Here is a 24,014-nt window from a genome sequence, read left to right on the forward strand (position 1 = left end):
CAAAGTTGTTTTGATAGAATGAGTTTGAGATTTGTTTGTTCAACCATGATCATCATTGTTGGTTATATAAGACATACCTAACAGTAGTAAGAATAATGAACACTTAGCGTCGATGAAGTATGGTATTCAAAAAAGTTGTCTGGAGGTCACCTGATGTTTACAACTTTCTTTCTAAATTTATAGAATCAATTTTTTGCTACTGTAAACTATCCAGACTTGTAAGTGAATCGTTTTTACAAGATGAGCTGTATTAGTTTACACTAATTTCAAACTTAGATCAAGAAAGGACACAACTTCTATCAAAATCAACCACTCACAACTGAATTTTTTAACAGACCGTACCTTATAACAACCTTGAGTAAAAATCGAAAGGGTGCAGTACGACTCAGGTGATTACTGTGGATATGGAGGGACTGTCTACATAGAATCTAGTAAATCTACATCACTATAGGGAATACGCTTTACAAAGTGTATGAACGTAGGTGAGTGACTTCAATTCAATAACCACTGTATTAACCCTAAGCGAATTCGGAAGAGAATAGCTCTTTCAGTAGCCCTTATTCAAAGCCTACTATCTACCTACAATAATAACTAGCGCTTTATAGACAAAATACAATATTGACACTTAGGACCCTACAGATCGTAGGTGCTACGTTATTCGTATCTTTCTCAAACCAACAGAGAGGGGATCCGTATTGAAAGAGTATTAATTTTCAATTGAGATATTAGTAAATCGATCCCTTCCCCCATACAAGCTTTATCAAGTCCAGTGTAAATGATATGTTTGCCTCCTATACTCCTTCAATGTTACGCTTACCCCTGCCCATATATCCGAGGGCACAGTTGTAATACAAGAAATGCACAACGGAAGATGGCCTCGAGGTGTCTATCACATAATCTTTCAATAATTAGGGATATATTAGGCATTGGACTTTCTTAGATTTCCGATTATTATATGGAGTCGAAATCAATCTGATCTGCTTGACATGGTCGTTCTTACAGTTTAAATCACGCCAGAATCGCGTATCATAATCACAAAATACAAACTCCTCGATATGTTAAGACAGAAGTAAAAGGTAGCTAATGAATGAATAGATCCTAAAAGTGTATTCAAGTAGGTATATGTCCAAATACTATCGAGGTGAGAAGCTTTCGAGTTATGATTGTAAGATCTTACAAATGGGAAACATGAGGCTTCGGGTCTCTTGCTATACTACTTTCCACCCTTTCTACTCTCTGCTCAACTCTTATGACGTCTATCCCGGCTTGCTTGTAACTCTCGTTTTTTTCCAACCAACCACTTCATCTTTTCGATCTGATTAGTGAGATTATCAGAAACTTGATCAATTTTCATCGCCAACACAGTTTCCATCTCCCTTTCTTCATCCTCCAGCTTCTTTGCATCATGCTCTACATCCTCCTGCTTTCGTTTGAGGCACTTTAGAGATGTACGAATTTCTGGTATAATTGAAATTTTACCTGATTCTGAATTATGCTCATCCTTTTCGAATAGTGTTGCGTTTTCATGATGTTGTTGTTCACCCTCACCCGGATAGGCTTGAACGTGAACCTCAACCTCAGCATCAGACCTGTTGTTGTCCATATCTTCATATTCCTTCATCAAAGCTCTTTGCAACTCATCCTCGCAAATCACTGTTTCTTTCTCGTGACGTTTCTGCTCAATTTCACCCGAATGAGCTTGATTTTGGGCTCCAACCTCAGTATCATCCTTGTGATTTACTTGACTAGAGGTACGAGCAGAATCAAGAATATCGTTATTGATAACACCACCTGTATTACTTGATTAGTATAAATACTCAAATATATTATGATCGACATACCATCCGTATCAGTATTAGTATAAACAAACTATATCTTCTTTTTCTTCGTATGGTGACAGGCAGTAGGTAACGAATTGATGACATCATAGTGAATTTACATATATTTAAATAACGTAGTTTAACACCGAGTGAGCTATATTACTAAGTGGGCCATTATTTTTACACATAAAATTTGTTTATATGTAATCGTATACTTTCTTTATTTATAGATAGAATTTTCTAAAAATTGAAATTATAAAATTTAACTATATAAATAATATAAGAATCTAATTATTTATTCGAAATTCAAATTGTTATAATAATTATTATAGAAATATTTCTTTTATAATGAAAATTGTAACTATTTCTACTTTTTTTTTAGAATATAAAAGAAATCTTTATATCAAAACTAAATTTATAAAGAGTTAAATTTTCATTATTATTTTTGTTGGTTCGAGAAGGATACAAAAGATGTAGCACCCACGTATTATAGGTCCTATATGTCTAATTGTATTCTATCTAAAGAGCTAGCTAAATGGGAAAGTAGTAGGCCTTATTATATAGACACTACTGAAAGAGCTAATCTCTTTCGCATTCGCCTAATCCCTTTGATATAGTAGCTATTGTATTGAAGTCATTCCTTTGAAGTGAATACTCTTGTTCATACAATTTTATATTAATTTTCTTTCAAAAATTAATAATTGATTATTAAAATACAAATATTAAAAAAGAATTAATTTTAATGTATTTTGAAGTGGCCCATTCAGTGATATAGCCCACTCGATGTTAAATTACGTTATATCTAAATAAATAATGAATTATAGTAAATTTTAAAACAAATTATTTACTCATCTAGACCATATAGATATATAACTTTTCCTCCGAGAGACATTCTCGTCCCAACTTTTTATATATCTAAAATAAATTAATCAACCGTACTGTATTACAATCACTTATTTATCTACCTAACTATAATTTCTAAACAACAATAAAGATGGCATAATCCAATTTTACTTTAAATAATTTTATCAGTTTTATTTATACATAAGCCTGAACGTACTCCAAAAAATCCTTTGAATACAACTACCTCAAGAGATCCAAAAACCAAAGTTTATAAGAAAAAAGATATCAAAAACAATCCTCTTCCTCCTTTCTCTCCACCCACTTCACCCTCTACAATACATACGGACATACAAGGACCAAATAAACAGCAAAACGAGCTCTCAGACTCAGACTCGACCGCCATCAAGAACAACCCCAAGGATAACAATGTGACATTTCTCCTATCCTCTTCTGCACGTAAATCTCGAACCCCAAAAAACAGATCTCTTTCGAAGGGAAATGCGAATCATCTGACTAATATCTGTATAGAGCATTTGTTATTCGGATATTTCAAAGTAAAAGATTATTGATTTTGCTATGAAGCAAATCATCTCAAAGTGATGAAGACGAACGCACTCAACAAAAGATTTACGCCTCCCAGTCAATGATATGGATATATAAAGATTTGGGGGTTGGTGCTAATCGAAAATGGTTGTGGCTTGTGAACACAGGACCATTATGGAATACAAGAACATCAAAAAGCAGCCTCCGACGGTTCTCCCTCAACTAGCCCACTGGAAAGCTTATATCGGATGTCACAGGCAGCTTTGCTGTTAAATCTGCGGTTGTTGGGTAAGCCTTGATTCATGATAGATTAAAACACAAAAATTCGAGTCACTACACTGATCGTTCCTCACTGGGCCACGTTGAAATGGATCAAAGGCCGACCGAAAGACGTACAGCATAGTGCCAAGCTAGAGATAGACAACAATATACTCGATCGGCAATCGTGGCATACAATAGAAAACATCGCGACACATAAGTCAGAGGAGACGAGGGATATCAAGTCGCTCAACTCTCAATCTACCTCGCACACCTTGAAAAAGTTTATTTCAGGACATATATGGCGTATAGGATTGGTAGCCTCAACTTCTCCCTTCGAGCTTTCTTTTCAGCGCCAGGCCCTTACAGAGATACTATCTAGTACAAACTTTTTTCTTTCATGGCAATTGATACTCCGAACATGAGACCAAGACACAGGATGATGCTTCCTCTCACTGTCTCTTTTGGTACTAAAGAATAAAATCATCCGCTGGAGTATGATACCCGGCTGGCCAGAGTGTTGGCGGAGTTGGTATCTATTGCATCAATCGAGAGTGTTACCAAAGTTAGAGAGATGAGAAGAAGCGCGAACCGGCTTCATTTCATTGTGGCCATCTTCGAGTAAAGCACGATTGTATCAATTTGTATGGCCATATGAGGTTGAAGACCGGCGTACCAATTTGGTCATTCTCATTGGCACGCAGGGCGAAAGATTAAAGGAAGATGTGTTGATGTTCTTGTGGTAATACGCTTCATGCTATACTCTGATGATAGATGCATAGAACGCAATTCAATATTCTTTGCACATCGTGGCTCTACAGTATAGCATTTGATACAGTGATGTTAAGTGCTGCACAGCGCAGAACTTATATATTCGCGTTCGCATGATTTCTGACATGAGATATTCCTCGACGTGTAATTCTACTGAATGTTGCGAATATGAGATAAATTATTTGGAGTCATAGAAGTGATATGAGATTAGATGAGATGAAATTGATTTTGGAGCTTGTAACTTCGATTTGGAAAGGGGGGGAGTGGGTAGGTAGTTCCTATTTGAGAGATAATATTGGTTTTGTGATGTGGATGGGGAGACTCGGGGGTAAAGATGCTGCGCGTATTCTATTTTTGATTGTGATTTTAATAATATTGATTATTATGATGATAATAATAAAGGTATGAGTTCCTAGATGAGTTCCTAGATTCAAAGAGCGCGTTTACTGGGATAGATATGTGTGGTACATTTCTGTGATACATACTTACATACATAGATACACATATCGGCATACTCTGTTCCTGTTCTGATCATTAGTATTAGAGTATTTGGAAATCGAGAATTGAAGAGTTATAAATAGGTATGAATATAAATACAAATATAAATATCAATATAAATATCAATATCATTATAAATATGAAGATTGATTTACTTGAGCAAACGAGCATCGAGTATTGAGTATTCATCTGCGTAGTAGATGGATGGATGTATTTTTGTTTGGGATTTTCTGTGTTCATCTATCTTTGTATTTCGGAATTGGGAATTGGGAATTGGAATTTAGTATTTGATATTTCTGATCAGGGATTTAAGATCTAGAATCCAAAGCGGATATGGAAAACATGTACAGAATAGAATAGAATATTCTTCATCTCCACCTCCATCTGAATCTCCATCTGAACTTCTTCATCATATGCATAGGAAAAAGTATCAAAACCTGCTCGATCTATCCTATCCTATCTTATCTTATCCTTTCTTTCTTTCAGATTGCGTCTCGTGTATCAGTAGGCTTGAACTTGAAATAAGACCCAGGCCTATTGCAAATGTAAACGCATATGTAATGAAAAATTCCCTCAAGATTGCATGGAATAGTCGTTGTAGGATATCATTCCCCTTGCCGCCTCTCTCGCCCCAAACCTGCCATTCCATGTCATGTTCCACTACAAATTTCTCCCAGTTTGTTGAAGCTCAGTCCATCATATAATTCTCATCTCGCCTTCTCACCCGACCTCACCTCTTCTCCCCTCCTCCTCTCCCCACCCCAATCAAACAAAACTCAACCACAAACTCCAAAGTCCCCCTGACACCCCACCCCACAATAAGTCTCGCTCCTCCCACAGTATCCCACCTGACTACAACACTCTCCAAACACACTCCCCTTACAGGTCTGGCCATTCCCATCACCACACTTCCCATCCTCGCTCACTCCCAAACTCCCTGCGCTCACCACCGTCGAACCCGCCGCATATACACCCCCTGTCTGTTCCGCCACCGGCGCAATCGTCGCCGTTGCCACCGTCCCCTGCATCTTGACAAGCACAGGCGGCCCTGTAAAATCTCCCCCCTCACACCCTTTCTGAATCTCCGCACAATGCGCTTCCCACGCTCTACACCCCTTATCCCCCGTCGGCGGCGCACAATCATAGCAAACCGTCGTCTGATTCCAGCAATTCTCGCTCGCGTCCCAGCACCCTGCTTCAGTGGTATACGCAGCGACTTCGACGCCCCACCAATTCGCATTCGTGAGTGCCGCATCTTGCGGTAGAAGCCCTTCATTCTGCGTCGCAGTGAAGGCTGAGAATTTTGCGGCCTTGCTACCGGTGGTGTTGGAGGTGCTGGAGACGCCGGGTTGGTAGGGAGCGGGTCCTGCCATGATGTAGGGTGTAGGCGGGGGATTCCAGATGTTGTAGAGGACGGATGGGGAGTGGATGTTGACGTAGCCGGGGATACTGACTGTATCTTTCGGAACGGCGGTTTTGGAGGAATCGAGATAGATTTGTGCACAGCCGGTGTAGAATTGAGGGTTTGGAGGGGTCTTGTCGGCTTGATGGAGGGCGAGAAGTTCGGGTCGAGCGAGGTAGTATCCACCTGCTAGATCACTGGGGATGTTGACGGAGAGATAGCCATTGTTTTGGATAAGCTTCTCGGTGCACCATTTCTGTGTGCTGTTGTCGTAGCCTTCGTCCCAGATTTTGAACCAGCCTATAGACAAGTTAATTTTACTGAGAAATATATCAACAAAAAGACACGCAGTCATACAACCCTAGGCTTGTCGCTTTCAGAAATCCAAGAAAAAATAGAATAAAGTAAAAAACACATACCAGATCCCACGGCCGTATCATTAATAGCCGAAGCCACACGCTTCATATACACCGCACAAGGACCCTTATGATTCGGATCGATGGCGCCCTCCTGGGAAGCATCCGCATACTCTCGAAACAAGAAGCTCAATTTCGCCGTCTGATTAACCGCGCAGACGCGCTCGACTCCTCGAGTCCCATTAAATCCTATCCCCATCATCAGCACACTTCAACACATTTCAACACAGAAGATCTCAACCTAGAAGAAAACTCACCACATGCCATGGAATCACTATCCAAATCGTTGATGGGGAAAGTAGCCGTGCTAGGATCCGAGGGCATGCGCACACATGTTCCATCGCCCTGCGATACATCGTTGACAAAAAGTGTCGTGAAGACTGTGTGCGCAGCTACCAGCTGAGAAGAGTAACATGCCACCAGGGCGAGTGTCAAAAGAGATAGATGCATTTTTCCTCGAAAGATCAACTTCGGGAGAAGATATGTAAACAACTTTGAATTTTGTACCGATGTTTTTAGGTAGAATGTGAGAAGAAGTAAGACAAACAATTGCAAAGCAGAGGATTCTTTTCAAAAGAATCAAAGGAGTGTGGTGCTGTGAATGAAAAGAAAACAGAATCGTGATGATTCGAAAAGTAGTAGTGAATAAGAAAAAGAAGGATTCGGTGTGCTATTGTACAGAAACAATAGTCGTTTATATTGTGATTGTTTCCATATGACGAACCTTTCGTTTATAGGTTCGAATCTCCTATTCACTTCAATAGTTTAACCATTCATTCACCATAAGTAGATTATTAGTGATCAAGAAACCGTACTTTGTGGTACAAGTATGTAAGAATTTATTTTTGATTTATTCTTGTGTTTCGATTCAAGACAGACCACACTACTGGCATGCTAAAAAGGAAATGTATCAATCCTATCATCTACACGATGCACATCAATCCTATAACCTACAGAACGACCCATGGAACAATCTGGACATGAAGTAGTAGGGTCAAAGGCGCAGCTGGAGGGGTATTTATTACATGTATGACAACATCATTCATTGGTTCTCCGTTTTCCTCGAGAAATTGAGCAGGGCGGTAAAACATTTTCGTTTGGTTTCAGAAAACGGCCCCTTTCCTTGGCCTGAGAAACAAACGCCAATTACCCATATATCACCTACCCAACTGCCCAAGTACCCAAAAGTTACACCTGCATTTTTAAAGCCGCAATGAATTGTCATGCACCTTTTGCATGTCCACCAAGGGTCTCTTTTGCCCTATCGTTCACAACTCATCGCAAATTGCATCAAAAGGAACCATAATACGGGAATGATCCTCTAACATAAGCACGACATAACTTTCAATGCCTGCGAGTTAATGTCCGATGCAAACAATCCCTTGGATTGCCATCAGAATTGTACCCCGAGACACTTTAATAATTTGAGGAGAAGAGATTCATTTAAATTCATGCACGGTAATCCACCGGCGGAGGTCAAGGTATACACAAAAACTTCGTCCCCTTGAGCCCCTTCGTATTAGGCCAGTTCATCGACATGTTTTTTCCAACATCCTTTTTACTTCATATCTTTTTTCTTTGCCCGCTATGCTCGATTTAATACATTTATGGTACACCCCCCATCAACTCGTCATATCGTGAAAGCATTTATTCGTTAATTTTTGCAAGGATACTGTAGCTAACCTCAGTAACGTATTCCAAGGGCAGGAGAATGCGCAAAGGACATTGTACTTACTCATGGTCTCTGAACAAAGAGTACTCCTCTTCTCCAACCTTAACTGGCGATCCTCCGTACTAATCCTAGTCAGCGCAGCTCAATCATCCATATGTTCTACAACTTCCGAAACCCTCGGTCTTGATCCATGCTGCGGCTATCCCCTCATCTGCAAGAATGACCCCAAGCAAACAAACACTTTTGGAACCCCCGCCTCATTTACCACACACCCATCGAGCTTACCTGAGGAATCAAAACTTTGTCACCAGCCTGTACGCTACAGCTAACTCTCTTTCCATCCTTGTCCAAACCTCCGGGGCCAACAGCCAAAACTCTAGCCTCGTTAAGCTCCTTGACACTTGATTCTGGGAGGAAGATACCGCTGGCGGTCTTGGTCTCAGCCTTGATTCTCTGGACCAAGACACGGTCGAGGAGAGGAGCGAGGGACTTGATGGACTTAAGGGCGGTAGACTGCAATATCAATGATCATTAGCAAATATAATACAGAGGAAAAGCTAAAATGCTCTGTAGGCTTTTATAAGGATTGGAATCACCCCGAACTATGAAGTCTTCAAGGCGCAAGTAAATTGAACAGCTCACTCACCATTTTGAGGGTATTTAAAGTCTGAGTAGAAAGTAATTGGCAGAAAGTTGTTTGGAGTAATATCAAAGAGTTGAAGCTCGGAGGACTGGGTGTGGAGAAAAATAATTTGTACCTCTCGGGTTTCTCGAATCTTCTTTAACCGAACATCGGCCATTGATCAAGACACCCACCTGGTCACATGATAGAACACATTCCTGTGTCCATTTCTCCTTACACAGCAGTGAATCTGTTGTAGAAATTTACTCGAATCATTAAATGATAATGCTTGAGGGATGAAGATTAAAGAAGAGTTTGAAGCTTCAAACCCTTGAGAATTCGTTAAATAGTCGAATATTGGCTGGCATGCTATCCTCGAAAACCCCGCATACCTTAGATCGACGAGCAAGAAGAGCGGCAAACATTAATGGAGGCCGTGGAGGGAGTAGAAGCGGCAGGGGACGTCTTAATTGTAATAAAAATAAATAAGAAAAGGTTACGCCAAAGGGATGGGAGTGGATGGCATTGTCGAATTGTCACTCGAGCAGCCGAATTCTATAAGTTATTCACGTTTGAACTGTTGAAGTAAGCAAAGAACTAGGAGACTACAATCGTATTTCAAGAATTATATATATAGCTATGCTTTAATTAAAAACAGTCGTTAATATCATAAGGACTCAACAACATTCCTATCTAAAACGACCTCGAGATATGTATCTAGTAACGGTTCCAAAATGATATAAGACCTCCAACACTCCTATGGATATACAATCTACCGCAATTCTTCTACTATCTAAAAATGAGCCTTATGCACTGCACTGTGAAGTAGTGCCATCAATATGAACCAATCAACCTAGGTGAACCATCCCACCCAAAACGCCCCCTAATCCCAACCCTGACTATGCAAATGAAGAGTCATCCAAGGCTACGTAAAATTCGTTATTTTGAGGAAGGAGGTGGTGTTGGTGGCTCAAGAGTATGTGTGTGGCCTGGAGCTGATATGGGTTTGCCATCTGAGTCTTGACGGCATATCACTGTGTCTCTTACCCAGGGATTATCCAGTATCTGTGCCATCGTAGCTCTCTTCTTTGGATCCAGCTTCAACATCAATCCGATAATTTCTCTACTCTCTCTGGGTAGGAGACGGAGTAATCTATCTGGTCCTTTAATCACTTCTGGCTTTGGTGGCTCAGGCTTCCTTGATTCGATAGAATTAATCAAGGTGAGCATGTCAACATCAGAACCAGAGCCGTTAGGACCGTTTTTCGAATTAGGAGGTTTGGTATCCGACTCCTTTGTGGCTGGTGTGGTTGTTCCATTGGAATGTTCTGGTTTTGGTGATGGAGGAGAGGCAAACAACTTGAAGGAATTATCCGTCATTCTAGGCATTTTCCATGGGAATCTGCGCAAAGACATGCAGCAGAAGATGATTGCAAGGGACCATATATCAGCTGGCTGTGGGTCATATCTCTTCTCGTCATACACCTCTGGAGCGAGGTAAGGATCAGAGCCAACAATACCTACAAGAATATTAGCATGTTTTTTTTTTCTTCAGGAAGTTTAAAGTAACGTACCACTGGAAAGCGTGATGCCTCCTTCAAAGGGATACAAGAACACGCTAGCACTACCAAAATCGATAATTTTCATAATACCATATTGGTTGACCACAACATTATCAAGTTTCAAATCTCGATGAGCTAGGCCCATACTATGCAAGTATGTGACACCACTCAAAATCTGAAGAAATGAGCAGGTAACCTCTTCTTTCGACATTTTACCAGTCATCACAACGGCAAATAGATCGTAAGGTGCATATTCCATGACCTCGTACCATTTTCCTTTCTCTTGCACGATATCCAACGTTTCGATGATATTGCCATGATGTAGAGTTGATCCTATACAAAATTCGGCAGTTACTTTCTTCGTGTATTCCTTCTCTGATTCGTAAGAATGCCTGGCGCGAAACTCCTTTACGGCGAATGTTTTACCATCACTGCTTCGCTTCATCAGACGTACGGAGCCTCCAGCTCCAGCTCCAAGAACCTTTCCAAACTTCCCATACTTCGAAGTTAGCCCGTGGTCATCACCAAATGGAAGCTGTTGTCCTTTGCTAGATGGTGATGCTTTATTTATTGAGCTACCAGATTTAGTAGATGGCGTTGGAGAGCCGGCACGCTTGGCTTTATGTTGACCAATTTTCAAGAATCGCTTGAGCTCTGACATGGAACCGTGAGCTTTGTGTATTGTTGATGCACTATCATCGTGGACACCCGATAGATGGTTTTTATGTCCAAATAATCCAGTGTGTCGTTTCTCGACACCTTGTGCCGGTGTCTTTCCATCTGCCGCACTTCTGGAGGATCTAGGTAAGCTAGTTGTGGATGAGCTTGGAGACTGTCGGTTTTTTGCGCCTACCGCGCCAAATCTGAACCTCGACTCAATGGCTTCGGCATTCTTGGGCTGCGGGACTCTTCGAGATGCGGCATAAGGATCATCTATATCGCCGGCTGGTGTAAAAGGTCTGCTGTAGGCCGAGGGAGTAGCAGAGCGGGCGGGACTAGGTTCTCGAGATGCAGGGACGGAGGTATCGTTCGCAGTAGGACCAATCGAAAATGTATGATGTGGTTTTGATTGACATGATTCGTCAGAATTGCTAGTAGGGCTAGTCATTATTTGCCCAGAAGATCCAGGTCGAGACGCGTCAGCGTCGGTAGTTGAGGGTGAGGTTCTGGGTGGTGAAATCTGAGGTGTCATAGCCGCCGGATCGCCCTCCGCAGCCACTTTCGGGACTGGAACCCCCTTTGCTGCTTCGGTCGGAGCATCTCTCGATCGTGTTGCAGCAGGGGTTATGGGTGGAGAATGCATGGATGATGTTCGAGGACTTTGATGGGGGGAGGGTCGACTCGAAGAACTGTGTGTGTTATATCGGCTAGCCTCTCGCGAGTTCTCTTCGGTTGAGGGTATCTACAATTCAACGAGTTAGTAGGACGGTACAAGACTCCAAACAGAAACCAAGTCAAATATGGACAATAGCAATATACGCTATTGTGGGCCATGTAATGCGTATTCCTTGCAAAGCAAATTGTGGTTCTCAATGCATAGAGTCTACTAAATCCAGCCCGTGGTTCAGCCAAATTTTGACTTTGCTACAGTTTGACACTTCAAGCTGAACTATATCAAACCACACATTGGCAGAACCCGTTGAAATATAGAATGCTGCAAATAGAAATGACGTACTCTCGAAGCTGGTAGAGACACAGGCTCGAATGCAAAATGGCTCATGCGACGTTCTTGTAGATGAGTTCCTTGAAGTGTTTTCGATAGCTGATCTAAATCTACCTGCTCCTTATTTAACATGTTCTGCGTAGCCGTGCTATGATCCAGACCAGCGAAGCTTGCATCCGGTGCTATTTGCTCGTTGACCGCGGCGAACCGGACTTGTGGGGAATCTTCAGTAGAGGATTTGCCGTTCAATTTGAAAGGTGTAGAGCCTGCGTGGCCATTGTTAGCCTCATTTTCTCAATGTATGTTGACAAGATGTCGTGATTGGGTCGACAACAGCACGAGTAAGCGCAGAGACTCACCGAGCGGGGCCGTCTGAGTAGACGATGATGATTCTTGAGGTTCAGCCATAGTGAGAGCGATGGGGGTATAGGATATTGGAGCAATTGCACTATGGTCGAGGATAGCCCTCCGGAGCCTTCACGAAAGTCGGGGCAGGTTGTAAGTGAGAAGGTTGAATCTGAAAGGAGAATTTGGAGGTTTGATGGTGGGGCTTTCGGAGCGTTTCTCTTGAGTCAAAAGCGGATACAAAACTGTAAGAGAGCAAACTAAACGGAAGAAGAAGCCGAGATGATGAGTTTTGCACCAATCGATGAATGATTAAGCATCAGATTGAATATTCAGATTCATCAAAGAGAAAGATAGAAAATGCAAATGAAGTAAGTAACCAATGGTACACAGCATGTACTGTACAGTATTGTATGTATTTTTGACCGTGTATTTTAATGAAGTCTTTGAAGATTCGAGTCAAGAATCTTTCTCCAACTGATTCGATTAGATCATGTACAACCAAGAAATTTATGTACCAGCAACAAACAGTACGAAGTAATGAACAAATTGGTCAAGAACTGGTAGCGGAGGTAGTAGGAATACCAAGCCCGGATCTCTGAGGATTTTCAATGGGTGGTGGGTAGTAGACTGGAGTAGCCAAAAGTCAAAGTCAAAGTCAAAGTTTTTAGTGGAGGAAGGATTTTGAATGTTAGGTGGTGGGTGGAACAAGAGTAGCCATGATGACGGGGTACCGGTTAATAATTGAACCTTGAATGCACAAAAGACCAAGAGACCCTAGATCATAAGCAATATCTAAACTGGAATTGGCAAGGTAATACTCGATGCTTGATGAAGTGGGAAAGGTCGGATATGATAATAAGAGGTACGAGGAGAGAAACGAAGATGTGTACCAGGTAATAATCTGTAATGGAGAATACCAAGTGTGATAGGTCGGATTTGCATCGGCTTTAATAACAACCAGAAGATGGATGACTGTAGTGTGACGATAGACATGTGCTAGTCATATTCTGATGCCTTCTTTATTTCCTTCGAATTCAGGTGTATGATGATGATGTGTGGTGTCTGGTGTCTGGTGGTATATATGATGTAAGCCGGATAATAATTTACATGGAATTGATCGAGATGCTATGTACCGTGCAGCGTACCAAAATATTACAAAAAGGCGTCTATGGAGCAATAATGTAAAATTGGACAGTTGATTTCAGAAGCATCCATCAAAAAGGATATTACTCGAGTACCGCCCGGTGCTTTGTAAATTGTAATGAAGAGATGAGAAAACGAGAAAACGAGAAAACTTCAATGGATCCCTCCTACCAGTCAGTTCTATCTAGGTACTCCCAGGGTTGAAGATAATTTCCATTGACTCTCATTCATTTGGATTGTGCAGAGCTGACTAATCATACCACAAACAACTTGGAAGTCTTTGCTTCTTTTTCTACATGCGGTCAGGCTGGCCTGTCGCCGCTTGAAAAAGAAAAAGAAAAAGAAAAAGAAAAAGAAAAAGAAAAAAGTTTTGACGAGTTGCGAGGTATGAGGTCTACTGGTAAAACCCTTCATTCTCTAACTAAACACATGTGATGAGAGAAAATCGAGTTTTTTTTTTCTACGTGCGTAGATAGATAGAGACTCTTGTGCTCAGCAAATCACATAAGCTGAGATTATCTACAACATAGGTCTCGACCACGATCATTCCGTTTTGGGCCAGGCATTATGGAGAGGTGGATCGAAATTTTAACACAGGCAGGATAAAAATAAATAGATGGAGAAAATTTAAAGCCCAACCTAGAACTGCACCTTTACTTCGCACAGAGGCACGTAGACTGTACGAAGTAGTAGTCATTCAGTAGATGTGGCTGACTGGTGATTCCATCTCATTGAATCCGCCTTGTAAACCTAGATGAGAAAGGGGGACAACCTATCAATAAGTACGGACTGGCATGCCATCTTGACTTCTGAGACTCATTACAGCAAGCTCATCACAACAAATAAGGCATATGTCTCTATGTAATTGGAACCAGCAATTCTCCTGTGATGGAGAAATTGGTCCCGTCTCGAGTCGCTCAAATCAGAAGACTCAAATTAATACCAGGCATCTCTAATTGCTTCATTCGCCAAAGTCTTTATCTTGCACTTGCACAGCAGCTCAGCAGGCACAAGATTATGCACGTCGAGTCTACAGAGGCGCCTGCTTGCTTGTACAACATTAGCATCGTATTTTGTCCCGGCACATCCGATACTGAGCATCGTTTGTGAGTGGATCGTTGTACATTCTTGGGAGGCGATTTGGTTTGTAGATCTTCCTGCTTTATTGACACTTAAGGCTGCATTGGTCGTAGATAGCTGGATACGATTCTTCTAGCTTTCTTCTAGAACTCCACTGTCAAAGCCAAGCCTAAGTGATACCGAGTGTTACCGAGGACAACCCCTGAAGCCCCGATTTCGCTGCTGGGGTTGCGCAAAGCGTTCCAGAAGGATTGGAGGAGATAGTTACACGTGATCCAATTAGCTCGAGGCAATCCGGAGTTCGTCTCGGATTCCCAATGGGAGACATTCCGTTCCGTGAAGAGACATCTTAGGAAGCATGACCTATGAGCCTACCTACTCAATGGATATGTATTTACTCCCGCTGAGCGCCCAATATTCAAGTATTTGGAAGCGCAGCTTTAATTCAGAGCAAAGTGAAACAAATCTGCCAAGTGTGCATGGTTTTGGAAAAGTTTGTATTGATACATGAGTCCATTTCTGAGTATTCTATTGGACAAGCACCCACAAACGCGGAACTATCAGTCCTGTTAACGAAATATTCATGTCCTTAATGTCCTAGTCGAAACATTGTCGAGGTTAAACCGTCATGAAAATCGTCTATTTTACACCATGTAATCTCAGGTTTCCCTCTGAGAGTAGTGTACATATGAATCCCAACGCCGCCGCAATGATATCACACGTGTGTATTGACTCAGCCTTTTCGAATCAGCCTGATCGACAACCCCTCGCCCCCTTCATGCGACAACCTTAACCCCAATGGTTTTCGCCTGCGCAATCACTGATTTGCAAAGCCCCTCCAAAGATAACCCCGATAGGCGCAATTCTGATTGTTTTATTTTGGCAATCTCGTAGATGTGCTTCAGACTGACAGTACCCACGACCGTTGTTGAATCTGGTGCTCCCTTTAGCTTTCCCTTCTTCGCCTCAACACCCGCAGCACTGAGAAGTAGCCACGATGTGGACGGCGTACGTAGTTCGAAATGGAATGATCGATCTGGTCGCACTGTAACTCTCGCGGGAATTGGGGTTCCTGGATTCATATGGGCAGTTCTCGCATTAAATTCCTAGCGAAACTATTAGACTGATTGACCAATTGAAAACGACAAAAATTGTATTTATGATACAAATGAAGTCGAAAATGCAACAAGATTCAGGAACTGTGCAGGTTGGGGATGTGCGTACCTTGCAAAAGTCCATTGACTTTACACCTTTACTTCCCAATGCAGGACCGACCGGAGGACTAGGACTGGCTTGTCCTGCCCCTACTATGAGCTTCACTATCACATCTGAAGCTGCGCGTGCTTTCGACATCGTTATGAAGGTGCTGGCTGAGGAAGATGTCCTGGCAATGAAGCTTTCTTGAGGTCAATTTGATAAATTAAATTTTTAGGCCGCGTCTGTCGCCTTGTCGATAAGGTTCTAAAAATGACATGGGTTTTTCGGTCAAGGATCCATTCAGCCTTTCAAGGTTACCCCAAATTTTAGATAATCCACATGCCGAAACTCATTTGATTTCTGTAAAATGATGCGACACAATGCCTTTTACAATAATACGTCATTTGTATACAATTTGATATTCTTCGCAAACGACAGCAAGATTAATCCCTTCCAAATCTATGAAAGGGGCTTGCACGTGATTAATTCTGGATGATGTATGCATTAGGCAGGAACAAGATGATGGGGCGTTATCTTGGTACTTGAAGGACGGTTGTCCCTCTCTCAAAGACAAACATCACAATAAATCATTTCACTTGCCAAAGATACAATAACACAAATTTTCAAGATGATGAACTGGGCCAAAAAGACAATGGCCAATGTTGCCGGCACAGCAGAACCAATCTATGGACCGTCAGCGATTATACCAGTCGGCAAGCAAGCAGAAACCACGCCATACACCGAACTTTCGAGAGAAGATATGAAATGGGTCGCTATGGACTCAACGAGCGTAGAGACTCAGACTTTCTACTTCATGGCTAATAGTGGACACATTGCTATGGCGCAAGTTATACACAGTAATGTTATGTATGATTTACACTTCTCTCCTTGTAAGAACGAGATGCTGACACTATAGGAAGTGGCGTGCGAACCACAACTCAGTTCAACTGCAAGATCTCCTATCCTAAAGGCAGCTCAAAGCCTAATCTCTGGAGTTCCGATCAACTCAGCAACGTCGAGTTCAGTGATGATAAAACCTGCTTCTATGCAGACGATGTTGCCATTGATCTATCTGAGGACGGCACAGAATATACTATCAAATCCATGACAAATGAAGCATCCATCGTCAACCTCACAGTGACTCGAGTTGCTCCGGGTTTCCATGTCGGTAAAGATGGCAAATCATATTATGGCACAGATCCAAAGGCTCCTTGGGGTTCGATGAGACATGCATTTTGGCCACGAACTATCACCAAAGGATCCATTACAACCAAAGATGGGTCAATAGACTTCAAGGGCAAGGCATTGTTCATACATGCGCTCCAGGGAATGAAACCACATCACGCTGCCGCAAAGTGGAATTTTGTTAACTATCAAGGTCCACAATTTTCAGCCATAATGATGGAATACACAACACCTCCAGCATATGGTTCTACCGTTGTCAGTGTTGGTGGCATAGTCAAGGATGGTGAAATCATCTGTGCCGGAGCTGGAAATACCGCAAAACACACCCGGATCAAGAATGATGAGGATGCTGGCTGGCCGGAACCAGAGGCGGTCAAATTTGATTGGCAAGGAAAGACAAAGGACGGAAAATCTGTTTCTGGTTTAATCGAAACAGACCTTGAGGAAAGACTCGATAGAGTTGATATCATGGCTGAAGTCCCTGGGTTTGTCAAGAAAATTGTGGGCAATGTTGCTGGAACAAGACCATATATCTACCAGGTTTGTCATATATACTTCCTAAGAAATTCCGCGATACTAATACTGCATGTAGTACTCCCCGCGTAATAAGCCAACAACCTTGACACTAAAGATTGGAGATGAAGTGATTACAGAGGAGGGAGTTTTATACACAGAAGCCACGTTTATTTCCGAATGATACCTTGGGACTTGAGTTTATAGCATTGATGTTTTTACATGTCAAATTTTTTGGGTTTTCGGGCGTCAGCGAAACAAGAGACATCATGGGTGCGTTGGAGAATAAGCACATACATTTTAGGGCTTGAAGATACCTTATGGGATAATAGAGTCTCTTTAGGAGGCTTGGATATTAACAGAAGTTCTTTTTCAGAATATTAAAATTCCTCAGTACATACCTAGTATTTAGTATTGAAAGTGAGACTTGGGTGAGAGGAAAAAGCAGAAGAACGCGCTAGTATTAAGTCCCGTGACTTCGTTTTCCCCCGCTTCCCAAGCGCGTTCAACTTTCGTTTGTTCAATCCCTTTCAACTTTCAAACAATTGTCTCAACTCCATTGGATGTATGATCGAGTGATAATATTACGATAAATCGCTCCCTTCTCTATAGCCGTATATCAGCTCCTTGTAATAAAATGGCACCACAAAACTTATCCTCACCATACACTCGAAAAGGTCATCATTCAATGGCCGGAAAGACCGTTATGTCAAGCCTTGGCGGAGGCAAGGGCAAGACCGGGCCAGGTGGTAGGGGGATTGGAGGTCCTCGTTTGAGAAGACATCGGTGAGTTTTCTGGATCAATCTCTATAGTTCTTGAGGTTACTTCATTTATCACTGTCCTCAAGGATTGTACAATTCACAAATACAATGGATAATTTGCTAATATGTTTCCGATTCTAGAAAGGTCTTGAAGGATAACATTAATGGTATTACCAAAGGTGATATTCGGTTAGTACTTCCGTGATAAGGCTGAAGATTCGAACTAATTGCAATTCACAGACGTCTAGCACGCAGAGGTGGTGTCAAACGTATCTCGTCGTTGATCTATGGCGATGTCCGTGAGGCGATCAAATCACGTTTGAATGAGGTCTGTACCCTCACTACAATACCGAGATCGTTGGACTGATCCCTTACAGATTTTGAAGGATTGCGTCGCTATAGTTGAACACTCGAAGAGAAAGACGGTCACTGTCAACGATGTGGGTTTCTTGTGCTACAGTCACTGGTTGAGACTCAAAGCTGATAATGTCATGTTAGGTCATTTGGGCATTGCGTCGACAAGGAAGACCTCTTTATGGTTTTGACAACATCGACAAGTGAACAGTTGCACGCTGTTGATGTGCATTTCGACTATTTTGCGAGGATACCCGTTGCGTGCGTATTTGTAGGACTATTTATGGACATGGAAATCTTGGCGCGCAACAAATTTTCGTTGTTAAGCTACGATTTCTCTTATTTTTTTTACAAGATATTGAGGATATATCAAGCGGCAGAAGCATGTTTGTAACAAAATTCTGATGATCATAGGGTATTGGAAGGATGATAATGAAATAGAGGCTATTAGATCATGAGCAGGCTCTACAAACTGTGTTCGACTTATATCAGTCCTTCTCTATTTGTCCAAGAAAGATTACCTGCCTGCATTTACTTCTATTCTGTGCCCAAGTGAGCATCAGCGTCAAACCGTTTTGAAGCTTATTCGTTGCAATATCCTACACCATCGTCGTACTCCTCCCCATTCCTCTGCCACCCCCTCTACCAGCGCTTGAATCCATCCTCTCTACCCCCACATCACTATGCACTCTCAGCACCTCACCTCTCCCATTGTTTTTCCCATTTTGACTCTTTCTCCCCATGAACCCTCTGCCTTTCTTCTCCAACTTTTCAATCCTCTCACTCTCCCTCTTCTCCCACAATTCATCTATGCGTCTTGAGCTGGCACCCCCATACCAAACCCTCTCACTATAAATACCCATTTTCGGTCCGCCTGGATACTGTCCCTTTCGAACTTTACTCTTTCGAGAAAAATAGGTGCAGGTTATATAGAAACCGTGGATGTGGCCGGGAATGACGCCTAGGAGGAAAAGAATAGTGTTAAGGAGACAGTCGGCACCCACGCCTGCGATCTGGGGTAGATGTTAGTCTAGGAGAGTGAAATTGAGGTTGAGGAGGGGGGATGAGAGACTTACGGCCATAACTGTCACGGGCGGACCTTTGATTCGATTAGTTTTATAATTGTATAGGCGACTGGATGATGGAAGATCGTAGAAAATGGACATACAGAAAATATTAATCAATAACATCACTAATCTCTCTCGAATCATCTTGACTTGGAATCTCGAAGACAATGTAAATATGCTTTGCTGCTCTGTCCAAATATACAAATTTATACCAAAGTTCGCAAAAGCTGTCAAAAATTGAATAGAATACACAAATTTCTAGTCACAAATTTCATATCATCTTGATCTTAAAGACGTTTGGACGGGAAGACAAATAGTTCAAGAATTTTTATCAGGCTTGCGTTACCTTTCTATTAATTCTAGGAGCTAAATGTGTTGGATCCCGTTCTTTCGAATGAAGAGAGCAGGGATAAGAGCTTGGTTTTGGGCGATGATGATGACGATGAGCTGCATGTGGCAGTGTGAGGTTGAATGCTACGAGTCTTGAGAAAGGGTAGATGGGAGGAAATGAAAGAGAACATGAGTTAACGTTATCTATGCTTTTATCAGATGAGTCTACAACATGCAATATCGATGTTTAGTTCGCAATAGCGAATAGTGGTATATCAAATTAGCTAGAGTTCCCTAGGTACCTACGTATGCTAAAAGAGCTAGCATATGGAGTCATTAGGTTGTGCAGTCCCGAACCGGGGTAGAGCATTCTAGCACTTACCCAGCTAGCAATAAAGATTTAGAACAAACAACCACATTATTGACAGAAGAAGGTGAGAGGTAGCAATCAATTTACACATGAGAAACACTTCACTTAAACATACAAGCAAATCGATTGGACACAAAGACCACAATCACGTGCTCAGGCGTCCCAGGCCCATGTAATCACCGATGTTCTTAAACTTAATTGAACCTTACAAATGCGTCAAACTTTCCTTTGCAACAACCACATTTTGGAATTTTGGTACATGATAAATTGATTTTGGGATTCACCATGTCGAATCTAGGAAAACGCAGCGCGTCGTCCGGTTTTGTCGATTTGACAAACTCGGATTCAGAGGATGAGGTACCTCGCGCTCAGCCCAAGCAACCCAGACTCAATTCTACACCCGGCCTGTCAACAGCTGGTTCTGGTTCTTTAAGACCTTCACAGGTTGCTGGAAACTCAATTTCGAGTCAAGCTTTGAATGTCCGTGATCAGTGGGGTGAGGGTGATGAAGATGAGATTATTGATTTGAGTCAAGATGTCGAAGAGGGCTTTGGTTGGGTTTTGGTTGGAGCTCTTGATGGGAAGATTGTGGGCGTTAGATTTTATGACGGATATGCGACGGCTGGTGAACAGGTCATGGTTAGGAGAGAACCGAAAAATCCATATGATTCGAATGCGATTCGTATCAACAATGTGAGAGGTACACAGATTGGACACTTGCCGAGGGAGCTGGCTTCTAAGTTGGCAGGGTTTTTGGTATGTACTTCTGGAGATATTGATGATGTGAAATGGAGACTGATGCAAAACTCAGGACGCGAGAACAATTGTTATGGAGGGAGTTCTTACTGGAGAAAAGAGAGCATATGATTGCCCTGTTTTGCTTAAGATTTATGGACCAGCGGATCCGGTCGTGAGAGCTAACTGTATGTTATATTCTCAAGCACTCATCTGCTACAAGAGTTTCTAAGATAATGTGTCTGCTTGCTGACTATACAACTAGTGGAGAAGCAGTTGGCCGCCAAGAGATTACCATTGAAGAGACGAGAAGTGGCGCCACCAAAGCCGCCGAAGGCTCTAGTTCTACCCTCGCAGAGAAAGCAAATGGGTTTCACATCTTCTCAAGCTGGTAGCTCTAGTCAAGTAGAGCCAACACCTCAACCAGTAATCGATCTTGCACATTTTGTTGCGAACAGCGAGAGATTCAATCCGAGAGAAGTGGATAAGATGGCTGAAGAGTTGGGTTTACCTGAAGATGCACTCTCAAAGATGCCCATGGCAGAACAACCAAAAGATCTCAAGGCTACATTACTTCCGTATCAGCGTCAAGGCTTAGCGTGGATGCTTGAGAAAGAGAGCCTAGTTTTACCAGATGCGAAATCAGACAAGGTTGTGCAACTTTGGAAAGCCTCGAAAGAACATAAAGGCACCTACAAAAATATCGCCACCAACTATTGTGACAAAGCTCCGAAGTTGGCCTCGGGCGGTATACTTGCAGATGATATGGGTCTTGGAAAGACTTTGCAGGTTATCTCTCTTATTCTTGAAGGTGGATCAGGTACGACTTTGATCGTTGCACCGGTCAGTGTTATGTCAAATTGGGCACAGCAAATGGAAAGACATATCAAGAAAGACAAAGCCTTGAAAGTCTTGACTTACCATGGTAGCCAAGGCAAGGTCAAGGAAATGACCCCTAGTGACTTTAAAAAGTACGATGTTGTTATCACCACTTACGGCACACTTAGCTCAGAGCTGTTTCCTCGCGGTTCAAAGCTTCCCGCGAAAGTTCCGACTACTTCTGGATTATTTTCGTTCAATTGGCGCAGAACCGTCTTAGATGAAGGTCACATCATCCGTAATCCAAAGACAAAGAGTGCGATTGCAGCAACAAGTATCAGTGCCATTTCAAAATGGGTACTAACAGGAACTCCGATTGTCAACACTATCAAGGACTTTTACTCGATGCTCAGATTCTTGGGTATTGGTGGTGGTCTCAATGAGCTTGAGGTTTTCAACGCCGTATTTACTCGTCCATTGTAAGTGCTCACCCAAGGAGCATCAAGTTAATGACTTATGCTAACTTACGTTTAGAGCCTCAAGAAATCACGAAGCAGAACTGCTTCTACAAACAACAATGAGAGCTTTGTGCTTGCGACGCAAGAAGGATATGAAGTTTGTCGATTTGAAATTGCCAGAATTGTCAGAGTTCGTCCACAAGGTCAAGTTCAGAAATGATGAATTGAAGATTTATAAAGCTTTAGTGTGAGTACCAACATCCAATCTCCCGATGCCTATACTAACGAAAAATCAGTCAACAAGCTAAAGGTATGGCTGATCAATTTCAAAAGCAGTCGCAGTCTGTCAAGAAAAACAAAATTCAATACACTCACATACTTGAAATTCTGCTTCGCATGCGTCAAGTATGCAACCACTGGAAGCTTTGCGAGAACAGAGTCAACACCCTCATGGAAATTATTGAAAATGATGACGTAGTTGTACTCAACGCCGAGACTCGTCTCGCCCTACAAATGCTTCTTCAGCTCAATATTGACAACCACGAAGAATGTTCCATCTGTCTCGAAGAACTCCACAACCCGGTCATCACAACCTGCAAACACGTTTTTGGACAGGAATGTATCGAGCGCACTATCGAACTCCAACACAAATGTCCAATGTGCCGTGCACATCTCGAGAACAAGGAAGTTCTCGTTCACCCTGCCGTCGAAACAGCCGAAGACGAGGAAATCAATACAGATGAGCAATCTTCCAAAACCGAAGCTCTGATGCAAATCATCAAAGTCACACACAGTGACCCACTTTCCAAAGTCGTCATCTTCTCGCAATGGACTTCATTCCTCAACATCATCCAAAAACAACTCGAGCAAGCTGGAATCAAATTTGCTCGTATCGATGGTTCAATGACGGCTCCACAACGTGACAATGGCATGCAGTCCCTCGAAAGCGATCCCGAATGTCGAATCCTCCTCGCTAGTTTGGCCGTTTGCTCCGTAGGTCTCAATTTAGTAGCAGCAGATACAGTCATCCTAGCCGATTCCTGGTGGGCCCCGGCAATCGAAGATCAGGCGGTAGATCGTGTGCATCGATTAGGACAGAAGCGTGAATGTAGGGTTTGGAGATTGGTAATGGAGGACAGCATTGAGGAGAGAGTTTTGGAGATTCAGGCGGAGAAGCGAAAATTGGTCGGTAGGGCATTTCAGGAGCAGGCGGGCAAGGGTAGAGGAAAGGGGAAGGAGACGAGGATGGGAGATGTTCTGAGATTGTTGCGTTGAGTGGTGAGTGAGTTAGAGTTGTATATTATTGGGATGAATGATGGGTATGTAATGGGGCTTAGATCTGCGTAGATGGCGAATCCGTATTTCGTGGAGTTAAGGGCGGGTGGGTGTGAATGCCTTATTAGAAAGATGATTATGTTTCGCCTCACGGCTTCTAGATAGATTCATGAACCAGTGCGGTTTGTACAAATATACATATATAGATCAAATAAAGATTTGTACAAATGTAAAAATTCCGCACATAGATCTAGTGAGATAATGTTCTTGTATTACAAGTTCATGTGACATTAGAGTGTGAATTACAC

The 24,014-nt window shown here is 42.3% G+C and overlaps 9 protein-coding genes across 9 annotated transcripts; 3 read left to right on the plus strand and 6 right to left on the minus strand.

Annotated features, from left to right (window-relative positions):
- Positions 1-1,240: 1,240 nt before the first annotated feature.
- EAE97_004989 (uncharacterized protein) lies at positions 1,241-1,844 on the minus strand (the record flags this gene model as incomplete). Its single annotated transcript, XM_038875501.1, has 2 exons — positions 1,241-1,791; positions 1,838-1,844. 2 exons carry the CDS (start codon positions 1,842-1,844, stop codon positions 1,241-1,243), a joined length of 558 nt encoding a protein of 185 aa, XP_038733858.1.
- Positions 1,845-5,509: 3,665 nt separating this feature from the next.
- EAE97_004990 (uncharacterized protein) lies at positions 5,510-7,001 on the minus strand (the record flags this gene model as incomplete). Its single annotated transcript, XM_038875502.1, has 3 exons — positions 5,510-6,435; positions 6,555-6,740; positions 6,809-7,001. 3 exons carry the CDS (start codon positions 6,999-7,001, stop codon positions 5,510-5,512), a joined length of 1,305 nt encoding a protein of 434 aa, XP_038733859.1.
- Positions 7,002-8,198: 1,197 nt separating this feature from the next.
- Positions 8,199-8,872, minus strand: EAE97_004991 (uncharacterized protein; the record flags this gene model as incomplete). The annotated part of the gene is made up of 4 exons (XM_038875503.1): positions 8,199-8,223; positions 8,287-8,345; positions 8,509-8,736; positions 8,870-8,872. The coding sequence occupies 4 exons, from the start codon at positions 8,870-8,872 to the stop codon at positions 8,199-8,201; spliced, it is 315 nt and encodes a 104-aa protein (XP_038733860.1).
- Positions 8,873-9,784: 912 nt separating this feature from the next.
- Positions 9,785-12,478, minus strand: EAE97_004992 (uncharacterized protein; the record flags this gene model as incomplete). The annotated part of the gene is made up of 4 exons (XM_038875504.1): positions 9,785-10,365; positions 10,420-11,809; positions 12,083-12,336; positions 12,430-12,478. 4 exons carry the CDS (start codon positions 12,476-12,478, stop codon positions 9,785-9,787), a joined length of 2,274 nt encoding a protein of 757 aa, XP_038733861.1.
- A 2,620-nt stretch (positions 12,479-15,098) lies between these two features.
- Positions 15,099-16,078, minus strand: EAE97_004993 (uncharacterized protein). The gene is made up of 2 exons (XM_038875505.1): positions 15,866-16,078; positions 15,099-15,747 (listed from the first exon to the last, which is right to left on the minus strand). Exons 1-2 carry the CDS (start codon positions 15,992-15,994, stop codon positions 15,418-15,420), a joined length of 459 nt encoding a protein of 152 aa, XP_038733862.1. The 5' UTR covers positions 15,995-16,078; the 3' UTR covers positions 15,099-15,417.
- A 388-nt stretch (positions 16,079-16,466) lies between these two features.
- On the plus strand, positions 16,467-17,720 carry EAE97_004994 (uncharacterized protein; the record flags this gene model as incomplete). The annotated part of the gene is made up of 3 exons (XM_038875506.1): positions 16,467-16,705; positions 16,759-17,563; positions 17,616-17,720. 3 exons carry the CDS (start codon positions 16,467-16,469, stop codon positions 17,718-17,720), a joined length of 1,149 nt encoding a protein of 382 aa, XP_038733863.1.
- A 453-nt stretch (positions 17,721-18,173) lies between these two features.
- Positions 18,174-19,134, plus strand: EAE97_004995 (uncharacterized protein; the record flags this gene model as incomplete). The annotated part of the gene is made up of 5 exons (XM_038875507.1): positions 18,174-18,322; positions 18,440-18,487; positions 18,539-18,626; positions 18,676-18,738; positions 18,797-19,134. The coding sequence occupies 5 exons, from the start codon at positions 18,174-18,176 to the stop codon at positions 18,857-18,859; spliced, it is 411 nt and encodes a 136-aa protein (XP_038733864.1). The 3' UTR covers positions 18,860-19,134.
- A 117-nt stretch (positions 19,135-19,251) lies between these two features.
- Positions 19,252-19,863, minus strand: EAE97_004996 (uncharacterized protein; the record flags this gene model as incomplete). The annotated part of the gene is made up of 3 exons (XM_038875508.1): positions 19,252-19,665; positions 19,729-19,751; positions 19,821-19,863. 3 exons carry the CDS (start codon positions 19,861-19,863, stop codon positions 19,252-19,254), a joined length of 480 nt encoding a protein of 159 aa, XP_038733865.1.
- Positions 19,864-20,704: 841 nt separating this feature from the next.
- Positions 20,705-23,706, plus strand: EAE97_004997 (uncharacterized protein; the record flags this gene model as incomplete). The annotated part of the gene is made up of 5 exons (XM_038875509.1): positions 20,705-21,175; positions 21,231-21,342; positions 21,420-22,452; positions 22,508-22,678; positions 22,728-23,706. The coding sequence occupies 5 exons, from the start codon at positions 20,705-20,707 to the stop codon at positions 23,704-23,706; spliced, it is 2,766 nt and encodes a 921-aa protein (XP_038733866.1).
- Between the last annotated feature and the right edge of the window lie 308 nt (positions 23,707-24,014).

Source organism: Botrytis byssoidea (assembly GCF_014898295.1).
Source record: "Botrytis byssoidea strain MUCL 94 chromosome Unknown BBYS_008, whole genome shotgun sequence".
Taxonomy (NCBI): domain Eukaryota; kingdom Fungi; phylum Ascomycota; class Leotiomycetes; order Helotiales; family Sclerotiniaceae; genus Botrytis; species Botrytis byssoidea.

What these genes read in the sequence shown, in the direction of transcription:
- EAE97_004993 (XM_038875505.1), bottom strand. Translation starts at nt 15,994, where the DNA reads ATGTCGAAAGCACGCGCAGCTTCAGATGTGATAGTGAAGCTCATAGTA. An exon ending in AGTCAATGGACTTTTGCAAG is followed by an intron (nt 15,748 to 15,865) that starts GTACGCACATCC and finishes TAGTTTCGCTAG; the next exon opens with GAATTTAATGCGAGAACTGC.